Here is a 14,747-nt window from a genome sequence, read left to right as displayed (position 1 = left end):
CATCGTTGCGTTGGTTCGTTTACATTGACATGCTCATCTCTCACAATACAATGGCCACCTCCACAACTGCGTCGTCGTCATGGAGGTACATCACCGATCTTACATTTACATGAAAATTCATGCAATACTTACCCTTGGGCTGAGCCCATCTCATGCTTATATAACTTCGTGTTTCAGCAGCTCTCCCGCTGTATTTTCTCCTGCCTCGGCAGCTCTCTCTCTCTCTATATTTTTTCACCTGATGATGATTGCTTGTGTTGTGATCGAAACGTCGTGAAAATTGTATTATTTTTCTATCTACATAGCTTTACCGAAAGACCCAAATAATATTAAAAGTAGAACGTATTATACTGTTTAATGCCATTGCCATAGTCTATAATAATGCAATTGTAAAGTTATAATCTTAAATATTGGTCAGATGTATGTTGCATTTTTTTTGCACCGTACATAGCCAACCATGCTAATCGGAGGTGCAGAAAAAATCAGCTTTCCATGGACCAAAGGAGAGTCTGACTTCTGCCATAGGAATGTGGTATTCCCTTTGTTGCATCAGGGTCACCCATGGAGATAAGGACCCCCTGTCTCAGTGCACTGGCACTGAGGTTTTGTTTTAATTATGGAAACAAACAAAACACTCCATCAGACAACCACTGTTGACTTCCCACAAATTGGTATTTATTTTACGACTACTACTGCGTAGTTTTTGCAGTTGTGTTGTATCGCTCTCCCATGTGTCATTGGGTTGTAAGAAAGATTGTTCGGCACGATGTCCAACGTTTTGCTCCATGTACTGGGAGCCTAACACATAGTGCGAGACGTCGGGCATTGTACTGAACACCGAAAACACATATGAGATCTATGGTGCATATCCGATTGATATATACCATAGATATCAGTGGCTCCATGCTCAAAAAGGTATTACATGCAATAATCTACTTTTATGGCCCGAAGACAAATGTAGAAATTCCACATTTTCTATTACTAGAACCAGTATTCCCATAGGACAACCACCCAAAAACACAATGCAGACATCCGATAGGGAAACAGAGGTCACGATCGCCCAATGGTCCAGAGCGATAAGCCCTCAAATAGGGGCCTTCTGGAAGCACTTGTAAAAAGGTTTCAGTTTGGTGTTTTAACAGCTTAAAACCTGTTTTGTTGCCAGAAAAAGGGGGAAAACCTATTATCATATTATTGTACTGGCAAAGGAGGTCCCATGATGTAGATGCTCACCCGAGCTCTCATTACTCTGATACTGCATTCTTTGGGCTATACACCTTTGGACGTCCTCTGGTATAACACCGTTTGAGACGAGGCTAAAAAGAAAGGTGTCTCTGGTGTGGACCAATCAGTTTCAAAGACAATGCATATATTATCAGAGTATGTTTTTGGTTTGCATTCTGACCACAAGCATTGTGGTTAATGCAGACATGATTCCTTGTAAAAAGGTTTCAGTTTGGTGTTTAACATCTTAACACCTGTTTTGTGGCCAGTAAAGAGGGAAAAAAACTATTATCAGACACATTTTAGTCTCTGGCAGCTCTGTGTTAGGGGTGGGCGTGACTAGGCATGCAAATATTCCATTACAAAGCGGGCCTCGACTCATCAGCAATCTTGTAGCTGTTCGGACGCCCAAGTAGAAAACAATAAATGTGTCCCTATTCCATTTGATTATACATCACTTGTGTGTACGTTCTTAATCCTCCGAGACGGATAATTATTAATTATTACAGAACAACGCATTAAGACATCTATCGACCGACAATATATTTATTTGTGAGTTAAGGTTTGTCATCTGTATCTGTTTTGGATATATTTTCAGGATCAGTATTTTTTTAGAGAGCATACACTGATGATGCTGACTGTTGCCAGGCATCAAACTCAGGTCACCAGGTTCATAGTGCAGTGTGCAATACCACTGCACCACTGGTCTGCCCCAAGAACACAGATCAGGTTTTGTGGTCTGTATTCCATACTGGTATTTGAATTTGAATAAAAAATTAGGGGTGTGGAAGCCTGCAGAGGCATCTGCCAGTCCTTCAGAAAAAAAACACGTTAAGCCGTGCAACGTACATAGTTAAAGGAGTTAAGACTTTTCTTATTGGAGCAAACATGTTACAGAGTTTAATTGAACATGAGTGGCAATCTAGATGAGAAGTTTTCGTGACTGCAGGAATCCATACTCTTTGGTTCTTTTGGTAAAGTCACGTAGGCAGCCTCCTTTTGCCCACTTCAGCAATTGTTTATTGCTGTGGTTGTTTCTACCTGATGACGGGCACTTGTGTTGCGCCTGAAACGTCGTGATTTAATTTATTTTGTACCTACGTGACTTTACCGAAAGAACCAAAGAGTATAAGTGGTAATATCAGCAGGTTTACAAGGCCTATTACAGTGGCATCAACATTAATATGACATAACTGCTTTCTTTGAATACAAAGGGTTGTCGATTATTATTTAAGTTCTGCTTTTCGTTCAGGCCCGGCTCCAGCTCCTCTCGGATGGGAGGGGGGGGGCAGAATTGCTGGTGTGTGTATGTGGGGGCTACCATGGCAGTGATCTACCGCGAACGAGCAGAGTGAACGTGAGTTTGGGCCACCAACACGGTGGTATGGGCCCAGCACCAGCCACCTGGCAAATGTTTTAATAACTCCAGGTGATAGAAAACTATTTGAAAACTAAACTATTTTTTGTTATTTTGCCAGGTAAGGCCTACTGAGATATTTAGCTCTTTTTCAGAAGCGACCTGGCGACAAATGGTAGCTCAACGAAGTGGTTTATAATATGGAAATGTATATCAGCAAAATACTCTAAACACATTTTGATTCTAGATATGGAGGGAAAAACCGGAGGACACGGAGAAAAATCTACACGACCATGACGAGAACATGCAAACTCCAAATATGCAGGCATCGAGGTGGAGATCGAACCCACAACCTCCTGTATACCAGGCGAGGTAGTTAACATCTCACAACCGTGGCACCCCTATGTTACGTGTTATTTGTTAACCAACTAAACATTTCCTTAATAACGGGTAAACCGTTGTGATATTTTCCGCGTAAAATTGATATACTGTATGTGACATTTTCTACCTGCGGATGTTTAATAAAATATTCCAAAATTTTAATAGTATCAATAAATACTGATTTGTAATTTCACTGACTTCATTATCATGGGGAAAATAGGCATTAAATGACCTAGTCAACAATAGAATAGTAAGAATAATATGTATCAATACTATAAGTTACGGCCTTTGATGTCATATTGTTTGTTTGACCATATATTACCACACTGGCCAGTGTTGGTAGGTGACTTGATGAGGCCCCACGACCAGTTGATTTATTACTCACCACTGATGTTAGCCGTGGCTGTGATTCAAACTCAGGTCACCGGGCTCACAGTGTGGCGCGTTAACTGCTATGCCATCGTACCCATCAGATGGCTATAATATAACAGCTCTCATACGAAGAAAGTACTCACAACAATGCATTGAGAAACCCTTAAAAGAGAACCCTTAAAAGGAGGGCTGCTTGTCTGCTCATGTTGTCGTCGCGGTGTGTAATGACCTGTCTAGAAATGTCCACGCGCTGCCGACCTGGGGCATCAATGTGTGTGGTCGTGTCCACGTGCAGAGTCATTGATCACAAGACTAATGCTGTCAGCCTCAGCAGGAATCCAGCTGAGATTCCCCATTCATTCCACCTTTGAAATGTTGCGGATTAACATGATGAACTGCACGGCAACATTTTTTGGACGATTGTACAGCCAAGTGGTCAGTGCGCTCGCCAGTGAGCCAATTTGCACCGAGTTGGCAGCGTGAGTCCTACCCATTTATTTATACAGTGAATTACAGCACTCCCTTGTTATTTGCGAGGGATACGTTCCGGAGATGCTCGTGAATAGCTAATTTTACATATAATGATATCGGCCAATGGATGTCGTACGCGCAACGTCTGCATATCATTCTAAAGCTTCGAGAAGTTATCTCTCTCATCTCTTTATCTCATCACTTAATCTCATCACTTAATCTCGTAACTTTATCTCATCACTTTATATCATCCCTTTCTCGCATCACATTCTCCCTCATTACTTTATCTTATCTTTGTATCTCTCATCACTTTTTCTCATCACTTCATCTAATCACTTTATCGCATCGCATTATCTCTCATCACTTTATGTCATAATTTCCTTTGTATCTCTCTCAATGCAGTCGTGCACAGTTCCAGATGCCGTTTGCGGATAGCCAATATCGTGGATAGAAAGTTCGTGAATAACAAGGGAATGCTGTACCAATGATGACATTCCACTTTGAAGTGAACAAATACTTTGCCCTGTGAATACCTTGAGTGACCTATCATAGCCAAAACTTGAAAATTACCTCACGTAATAGTTTTTGTATATAAATAAACTTTTTCAAGATAACTATATCTCATACGTATCCCCTTGCTGTATAAGTAATCAGCATGGGTTTTACATGGTGAGACCAACGTAATTAATTTAATTTTAATTGTTCTCTGTGTTATGGTTATCGGTTGAAAATTCCAGGAATGTCACATAGTTCATGTGCTACTGAGTGGTGCATGTTGTGCATTTCAATACAAAATTAAGGATAATGGTAAAATGGGTTAGCGATGTCCTTAGTGGTTTCACACTGTGCTGTAAACCTGGGGACCTGAATTCTATTGTAGACCATGGGCAAAATTAATGGAAAGTGATATCTGAGCCAGTCCTGGACCTTTCCCCCTTCATTAACCTACACTGACTGCTATGGTGAAGTATGGTCAAACAACCCCCCCCCCCCCATTACGCACATGGCTAGGGGAGGCCTTCATCCAGCAGTGGATGGCAAAATGGTTGTGCATTATATATTTTTTTAAATGCTAGCCAAATCATCCATTAGACCAAGTGTCAGCAGCCTGCAGCTCCAAGCCGCAAGCAGCTACTTAAGCACTGCTGCGTGACGTTATTTTCATGACGGACTATCTCGTGTTTACATGCATTGCGGCTCTTGACACGTTGATGAAATTTTTTTTTACGAAATTTGAAGAACAAATGTCTCTTCTTGTTATTTTGGTAGCCGACATCTGCATTAGGCTATAGATAATTACTTTAAAATGTTGCATGCTAAATATTACCACTTTGCTTAGCCAAATTGGAGAATTTGTTGGCAATCAATTACTGACTCCATGCCAATTTCCCTTAGCATCATCATCGTAAACAGAGGGTTTAATATCGATAGGGCAGCTTGCACTCGTCTCTCGATATTAACACTGGGTCGGTAAAGCATTGTCAATCTCCGCGCCCTACCATATTTAGCATATATAGAATACGTGTGGTCACACAGCACACAGCGGTTATTGGAGAACATTTTATTCATTTTACAACTCACCCTATAAAAAAATGTACCAGGTAAGAACTACTGAGCTACGGTAGCACTTTTTTTAGAAGAGATTTGGCCACAAATGGTACCTGAATGAAGTGACTTATCAGGTGGAAATGTATATCAGCCAAATAGTCTAAACGCATGTTTCTAAATGTGGAGAGAAAACCCAGAGAACTTGGAGATAAACCTACGGGATCACGGGGAGAGCATGCAAACTCCAAGTATACAGGTGTCAGGGTCGGGATGGAACCCACAACCTCCTATATACCAAGCGAGGTAGTTAACATTCCACCACCATGGCACCCCAGGAATGCCGGAATAAAATAATCCAGCAGCAGAAATAATTCTCTCGTGATGGCACGGCACTCAGAGTATGCCATGGAGAGTGTGCCCATCATATTGTGCAGGTGCTGGGATATTTTAATTGGGAATTTTTCATTATTTATTTGGTGCCACTTATACTTTGTGGCCCGGTTGTACAACCATCCACTGAACTCAGCAGGCACCAAAGTGCCACGGAATGTAGGCACAGCACAAGACACGGCAATTATTTACGTCGAGGAATTCTCCAATGCACGGGGGTCATGTGCTGCTCTGCACGAGATCCAAATGGTTGCTTTCTCTCACGCAATAATGCTGTTGGCACAGTTGGAATAAAAACAGGACAAAAAAAACGAACACATTCCCTGCTATGGCCTCATTAAATTAAAAGCAAGGTGGCTGCAGCAGACTTATTTTCGGAGTACATTTTATGGACAGACTTGAAAACAATGACTGGTTTGTCCCAATTACATCCAAATTTCACTATCTGCATCATGTCATGAGACAAAGAAGTAAATGCTGAAGCAAGCAGGGCATCACTTTGTGTCACCAAAATGGGTGTGGAAGGTGACTTCACAAAACTGCTTATGATTCACTTCAATAGACCTCTGATGCACATTATGTGGAGCGCATTTTATATCTACCACTAATAGTGTTGTTCGTATGACCATGACACCAACAGTTGAAGTCTTCAGAATTGGAACGTGCCAAAATTAGTGACGAAGTAAAATATAACGTGATGTTTTTTTTTTGGTAAGAATCATTGGTGATCAGGCTGAGACAATCAACTCACGATCCTTAAATAATCATGGGGGAATTTGCTTCTACTCGGGCCCAGGCTGGCTCATTTTCTCGCACTATATCCATTTTCTGAACCAGCCAACTACACCAGAATCACTTGATTTTGACCAAAGCCACATGCAATGCGTCTAAGTTTTCACCTGATTCTACAATTCAGAGTGAGAACCACGGCAAATCCACGTATTCTATTTGCGAATAAGTTAAGCAATGCCTTGAACTGCTATGTGGCTGTGATCTGACGTTTCAACTTAACTCTACAGCACAATTTGCAGATATATAGAGAGTGTTGTAAACATTTTACGCAAAGTAATCGTACATTCCAGCTTTGTCAATCTTTTTTTGCGTAAAGGCCTCTCCACATCATGTCGTTCGTCGGAGTTGTTTGACCATAATTCACCAGCTTAGTTAGCGTGGGTCGGTGAAAGGAGGTGCCCAGGACCAGTTCAGTATTCGCTCACCCCTGAAGTTAGCAATGCCTGAGACTTGAACTCGGATCACCGCGTTCATTGCCCTGCTACTCCCATTCCTGCGATATGGTGCTAAGAGGATCTATTTCCTTGCTAACAGTTTACTTGCAGTCTCTTCATGTGCTGTGTTAAGACAGAGTCGCCCTGTAAATATAATATAGAACGGCTGTACTTTTAAAACTTTCTTTGCTGAGGAAACTTGTTCTGCTTCCTTGGGAATGGACTGAAGGTTTGTAATGGGTTTTTATTGTTTATTTTTCTCTATTTGATATTGAAAACCACTGGCCTCATTTCTCCCAATGCAATGTTCCTGTCCAAATACCTTGGTATCACTGCAGCCCACTCTTTGACATTAATGTACCAGCTTCATTTGTTATCCATTACGAATTTGTATAAAAGCACTGTAATCACATTGCAGTATAGTTGTAAAGCAGTGGAATTAATTGTTTTCAGATTAAAGTGGGAATCTGATGAGCCAAAAAAATCGGAATGGATTTCTGATAAAATTGTATGCATCTTTTTCTTCTTTTATCCCACTGGAGAGGTTCTATAACCCATCTGATTTTTTTTCTAACACCTGTATTGCTGCATTTTGTTTGGCTCTGTAAGGTTAAACCCAGGTTGGCTGATTTAATAACCCTTAACATGAACCATACTGCTCGTGGATCAAATATGGTGTGTTGAAAATAGTTTATTTTTCATTTGTACCTGCATGTAGAATATTGTCAGAAATACGGTATAGACAAATACATCATCAACGAATATATATTACATTCAACCCTTCTGTCAATCTACTGTTTGATGAAGGCGTACTCAACGCTTTACTGCCCAAAGGGGATGTTTAACCATACTTCACCTAGCCAGTCAATGCGGATTGATGAAGGGAAAATCCCAGAACCAGTGCAGATATTATTCACCACTGATGTGAGCCTTGTATGGGAACCAAACTCAGGTCACACTGTTGGTAGCACAGTGCCTGCCACTGTGCTATTGATATAAGTTATAGATGCTGCCAAGTATGTCATGGACATGTGGCAGAAAAGTAAATTATGAGGCATATTCTATTCTTAGTGCTGTTTCCAAAAAGTTAATCGATATATCTCAACTTGCAGACAGGATAATTCTGTCCACTCTGCAACTCTTACATATGGTGAGAAATTACCACTTTGAGATGATATTAAGTCCCTTCAACATCAAGAGCAGTTTTAGTCAGACAGCTTTTCTTTCTTATAAAAATGACACAACTCATTCAATGAAGAGCTGTGCACTATCCAAAGGAACAATACAAAGCCAATAATCTCTCACGGGCACATCAAACCAAAGCAACACATTAAGCCTGTGTGCTACATTTTACAATAAGTTAACAATCGACTGCTTTATCACCCAACAATGCTTAACAGTTGAGCCCAGAAAATGAGTTTAGGTATTTTCTTTGATGCTTCTCTCATAGGTTCAACACAGTTAGTCAATCGGCGGGAAGCGTGGGGTGGGGTCAGATTTTGTGGGTGCTCCTGGGCCATACACCTCTCCACATGACATAATCTATAACCTATTTCAATAGCACAGTGGTGTGCACTGTGCTACCACGGTGGCGAGATGTTAACTACCTCGCCTGGTATACAAATGTTCGCAGATTCAATTCCAACCCTGACGACTCAATAATTTGAAGTTGGAATATTTTTCTCCCCATGGCCGCGTGGATTTTTTGTTGGGCCCTCTGGTTTTTCCCTCCACATTTGGAATCGACATTAGCTCAGAGTATTTGGTGGCTATTCATTTCCACGCGATAAGCCGCTTCGTTGAGCTATCAGTTGTGGCCAGATCGCATCTGAAAAAGATCTACGTAGCTCAGTGGGCCTTATGCGGTAAAATAAAAAAGAGTTAATAGAAGTCAAAATACCCTCTAAAGGGCCTCTCCAGTGCTCCGTCTAGGTAAGGACCAGAAGCAGTGTGAGCGAGCCGCTACAGGGTTCACCTCTACACTTCGGTAACACTCCATGGACATACTGCTCTGTGTTCCGACAGGACTACCGCGTGAACATCTTCCTGAGACAGAAGTGGAACGACCCGCGCCTGCGGCTGCCGCAGGACTACCACGGCTCGGACATGCTCACCGTGGACCCCAAGCTCTTCAAGTGCCTCTGGAAACCCGACCTGTTCTTCGCGAACGAGAAGATGGCCAACTTCCACGACGTGACGCAAGAGAACATCCTGCTCTTCATCTCGCGCAACGGCGACATCCTTCTCAGCATGAGGTTAGCTAGATGACCATTGAGGCCAAATGATCCATAATAAAGGTTTGTTTTGCGGTTAGATTACATAAATATAAATGTGTCAAAACCCGCCACTACCCGACACAGCCAATGAGTAAGGTTTGTCACGTCAACAAAACATGCCAGTTAGTTACTACTTCAACACACCCGTGTGTTGGAGAGTAAACCCCCTCCCCCTCGCTTCCTCCTCTTCTTGTCCCTTGGGCTTTCTGGGCCATCTTGCCATGTGACTGTTTCCTTCCATGGAGCTTCACCTTGGCGAGATGTTAACTCCCTCGCCTGGTATGCAGGAGGTTGTGGCTTCGATTCCGACCCTAACACCTGTATATTTGGAGTGTTCATGTTATCCCCGTAGCCGCGTGGATTTTTTCCATGTCTCTAATTATAATTATAAGGGACACATAAGTACATATGTGACTAATTTGTGTGATCCATTTCAATTAAACATATTGATACAAATGTATAATGGATTTAATCCATTTGACTATCCACATGCACACCATGTAGTTCAATGGGGTGATAATATATCACCATCCTGGTCAGTGCTAGTAAGTGGTGGGGGAATGTGTGGATGGGAAGCCAGGACCAGGTCAAAACTTACTCGCCACTGATGTTAGCCGTGGTCTGGAATCGAATTCAGGTCGCCACGTTCATGGTGGAGTGCACTAATCACTGCACCACTACTCCATCTCCACTCATACACTAAACAATAAATATGCACTTTGAGGACAAATGCTGAGTGCTGCACAGTAACATGGTACAGAGATGGACATGTGAATGTAGGGAAGCTTGTGTGGCCAAAATAACACATTACCAGGAATATAACGAAATCTCATGACATTCTGCCAGAAGGAAATAAGTATATAAATTGTTATTTTTAGGTTTTTTTCTCGTTAAAGTCACGTAGGTAAAAAATTAAAATTAATAAAAGTAAAATAAAAATAAAATAAAAATCACGACGTTTCGGAGGCAACACAAGCCCCCGTCTTCAGGTGGAACCGTCACAGCACGATAGCTGTATCAAGTGAGATAAATTCCAAGAACACATTAATTGTATATATACTGGTTGAGGGTGGGAGGATCTAAGGTAGACCCTGAATATTATTTTTGTGAGGTTCGGTGCGGCTGAAGCACGCTGTTAGGAATGAGCCTTTGTTGTGTAAACTAGGTGCGGATGATGTAAAGGTGCGTGTAAAAGGGACTGAGCCTTTTTTGTCATGTAGAGATGATGCGACTGAAATCGCTGCCAGGAAATTAGTCTTTGTTGTGTAGAAAGGTTGACTGAGCCTATTGTTATGTAGAGGTGGTGCGGCTTAAATCGCTGTCAGGAAATGAGTCTTTCTTGTGTAGAATGGTTGACTGAGCCAATTATTATTGTGTAGAGGTGGTGTGCCTTAAATCGCTGCCAGGAAATTAGTCTTTGTTGTGTAGAATGGTTGACTGAGCCCATTATGTAGGGGTGGTGCGGCTTAAATCGCTGCCAGGAATGCTCCAAATATGTGTAGTTAAATCTTTTTTTTGGGGGGAAGAATCAGTTTTTGACTTGTGCTCGCGGACACGATCAGAGATATGACGTTTCGTTTCTCCAATGTAGCAATCACCACAACTGCAACTCAGTTTGTAGACTCCAGAGTATTGTAAGTCGAATTCCATCTGTGAAAGATGTCATTCCTGACTTACAATACTGATTCTTCTGCCGTTGCCGATCATTGCTACAACGCTGTGGGCTCTCATGAAATTGTCTTTTTCGAGACTAAAGTGCTCTGCAAGCCTCCTGGCTACCATCAAAGGTTTGTACGCGAGGCCATCCAAATATACAAACACAGACATAATTTCAACCGTGATGACGGGTACAAACTTAGTAATCATTGGAAAGATGTTATTAACCATGCAAAAAAGATTTAACTACACATATTTGGAGCATTCCTGGCAGCGATTTCAGCCGCACCACCCCTACATAATAATAGGCTCAGTCGACCATTCTACACAACAAAGACTAATTTCCTGGCAGCGATTTAAGCTGCACCACCTCTACATAATAATAGGCTCAGTCAACCATTCTACACAACAAAGACTCATTTCCTGACAGCGATTTAAGCTTCACCACCTCTACATAATAATAGGCTCAGTCAACCTTTCTACACAACAAAGACTAATTTCCTGGCAGCGATTTCAGCCGCATCATCTCTACATAACAAAAAAGGCTCAGTCCCTTTTACACGCACCTTTACATCATCCGCACCTAGTTTACACAACAAAGGCTCATTCCTAACAGCATGCTTCAGCCGCACGAACCTCACAAAAATAATATTCAGGGCCTACCTTGGCTCCTCCCACCCTCAACCAGTATATATACAATTACTATGTTCTTGGAATTCCTCTCACTTGATACAGTTATCGTGCTGTGACGGTTCCACCTGAAGACGGGGGCTTGTGTTGCCTCCGAAACGTCGTGATTTTTATTTTATTTTTATTTTACTTTTATTAATTTTAATTTTTTACCTACGTGACTTTACCGAAAAAACCTAAGAATATGAATCCTTGCAGTCACGAAAGCTTCAAATCTAGAATATATAAATTGTATCATTTTACTATTGATCCATGTAAAGCAAGCAGTGAATGCAGCATTATATTACACCATTAGGGTTAATAACACGCCAGTAAATTATTTGCATAATGTAATGCTGCTCTATAAATCAGATGAGGAAACCACTTTGTGGGCAGCAAAGTCAATTTCCTCATGGTGTGTGTACCAACTGAGCTTTTGTTCATCAAAAGCCACAGGCTTTCAAGACACCCAGATGTGTTACTTGTAAACGGAATGGCAATTACATTGATAATCCTGAAACAACCTCCATTTATGTAACATGATGTATTGCTCTTTATTGCCACCCTTCCTTCCTTTGCATTAGACAACAGATGCAACATTGAATCGTCATGCTTGGGATAAAATTAATGCATTTCAATTGGACTTCATTGATTTTTTTTCTAGTTGACTATATTTGTGCTTAGCACACCGGCCACTGAGATGGTTTTCAGAGGAAATGGTTCAATCAGAATCCTTTGCAAGCTATTCCCAAGTAGCATGCCTCTTTGTAATGTCCATTAAATACCCTATTACATTATCCACAAAGACAAAGATTAAAAAATATGAATGGTTTTCTTTCTGGCTAAGTAAAATGGATATTCATTTGAATCAAAACGAATCACGTGATGCTGCATTGGTGTAATAGTTAGCACACTCGACTTGCGATCCCGATGTTCAATCTCCTGGTGTGGCAGTCGAGGCAATGGACGAGTTTCTTAAATGACAACTGCTGCCTGTCAATCGGCAGGCTATGTGTCGTGGAGTGTAAGCGTGGTTATTCGCAATTCTATTATATTTCTGATTTATATAGTGCCCTTTCCAGGCGCTTTATAAAGCAAGCCGATGGCGGTCAGTGAGGGAGGTGATGGAATTGATGGAGGGACAGGGGCTGGGAATGGAGATGATGTTGCTGGGGTAGATAAGGCAGAATAAGGTGGAATGTGATGGTGAGAGAGGGTGTCTGATGGGTCCAACGTGGATGGGAGGCAGAAGGGTATGGGGCACATGCGTGAAGTGGTGAAATGGGCATGGGTGAGGGTAGGTGAATGGTGGTAGGTACAGAGGTTTGGTGGCCGGATAGTTGAGTTGATGGAGGAGCACAGTGTAGGTCTGGGGGAGTGATGTGGTTAGGTGCACAGACATGCGTCCAAGATGTCTGGGCAGCCTGAAGGTGGAGGCCAGTGCATTATCTCGTGGCTCTATCGAGCGCCATCTAGTGGAGGCCATTTCTGCTAGCCGTGGTGTGAGCAACATATTGCGGGGCTGCACCTTTAACCATGCAGAACCTACTTTTAGTGACAGTTTTCCTATTAATACTTATGTTTTAGCTTACAATATCGGTCACTTTATTGATTACATAAGTTGGTAATTTAAACATCACATAAGCATAGCTAATTAGGCCACATTATGCTTTAATGCATAAATATAATGTGGCCCAAAAGTCAGGAGGCACTGGGTAATTTTATATTTATTTCAACAAATCACATGGGATGATTTAATATACTTAACAAATGTTCAAACTGACTTCTGTTAAATTTCGATTTAAAGCTTTCGTGACTGCAGGGATTCATCTTCTTGGTTTTTTCGGTAAAGTCACGTAGAAGGGAAGTAATAAAATAATAAAAATAAAAGATAATAAAATAATTTTCACGACATTTCGGCCACAACGCAAGCAGCCGTCCTCAGGTGAAGAATGAAACACCACCAAGCTTGGAGCGTATATTTAAGCTGGGTTGGAGGGGGGAAGAAGAGCGCCTTGACAAAATAATTTGCATATCAAGAGGCATTTAGCATATTTATGGAAAATGCATAGGAGGTGGGCGGGGGGTTTCAAAGTCATATTATGCCTGTGCATTATGCAGGATTAGCAGCATCAAAGGGAGGGGATGGGGGTAGCATTAACAAAGGGAAGGAATGTTAATAGTATGTAGCTGCAATTACTAAACAACCACGTAAAAACTAAAGTATAAACTACATAGTATCATCAGTATACTAAATATACTTTCCAATAAGCTGAGCTATTAACAGTAAGTAATACATTACAAAAATATAATATGGTTCCAGCTAAACTTTTTTCTCTTACATCACACGGGTCTACCCCATACTATATACTACCATAGACAAACCCAACATTAAATTATATACTGTATTACTATACACCACTCTATACCTTCGTCTATAATATTGTAATAAACGACTGGACCACGATGTCTGGCTCAGTGTCCTTTATTCGGTTCGTACTGTATTCCCACACGGCTGTCTCTACTCTGTAGCTTCTCCACGGTGCTGACTCCGATGTCGGCCCGGTCCACAACAGCAGCCCCGCTGCTGTTACTCTCACACAGCCCCCCTTGGTTGTACTCGCTGCAACTCCTCTCTCCTTCGTCCTCTCTGCAGCTCTGTCAGCCTCGTGCTGTCTCTCCCTCTTCTCTCCCGCCACACCTGGCAGCCACACCGCTGCCTCTAACACGCAGCCCTTCTGGCTGTCTTCTCCGCAGCTGCACACCACTCCGTAGCTTCCTCCTGTCTTCGGGGTTGGCTCCCGATGGCCGTCGGTGCCCCCCCTCTTCTCACTCGCCCGCGTGGCCTCACTCTTTTCCGCTCACACCCCGACTGACTTCCCCTTCCGGTTTACCCGCTTAAGGACCCGAACCTTCCACCCACGTCACATGGCTCCACCCCCCGTGACGTCACATCCGGAAGGTCGCTTACGCCCGCATTACACCACCCTCCCCCGTAGAAAAATCCCAGCCGACCTCGGCTGACCAATAGCAAATCGTAATGCGGCGAATCGACCTTCCCCCCTAAAGGACACTAAGCATACAATGTGTAATAAACGACTGGACCACGATGTCTGGCTTAGTGTCCTTTATTATTCGGTTCGTGCTGTACACCCACACGGCTGTCTTTACTCTGTA

At 42.2% G+C, this 14,747-nt stretch overlaps 1 protein-coding gene across 1 annotated transcript in view; it reads left to right on the top strand.

The window, feature by feature from the left end:
* Window positions 1-14,747, top strand: part of GLRB (glycine receptor beta) — a 197,276-nt gene that overhangs the window by 65,855 nt on the left and 116,674 nt on the right. The window contains exon 5 of the mRNA XM_078600829.1: window positions 8,995-9,224. Coding sequence (XP_078456955.1) covers window positions 8,995-9,224 — 230 coding nt within the window. The remainder of the gene's footprint in view (window positions 1-8,994; window positions 9,225-14,747) is intronic.

This window comes from Lampetra planeri, chromosome 15 (assembly GCF_965212315.1).
Source record: "Lampetra planeri chromosome 15, kcLamPlan1.2.h2, whole genome shotgun sequence".
Classification (NCBI taxonomy): Eukaryota; Metazoa; Chordata; class Hyperoartia; order Petromyzontiformes; family Petromyzontidae; genus Lampetra; species Lampetra planeri.
This window is presented reverse-complemented; position numbering and strand designations above follow the sequence as displayed.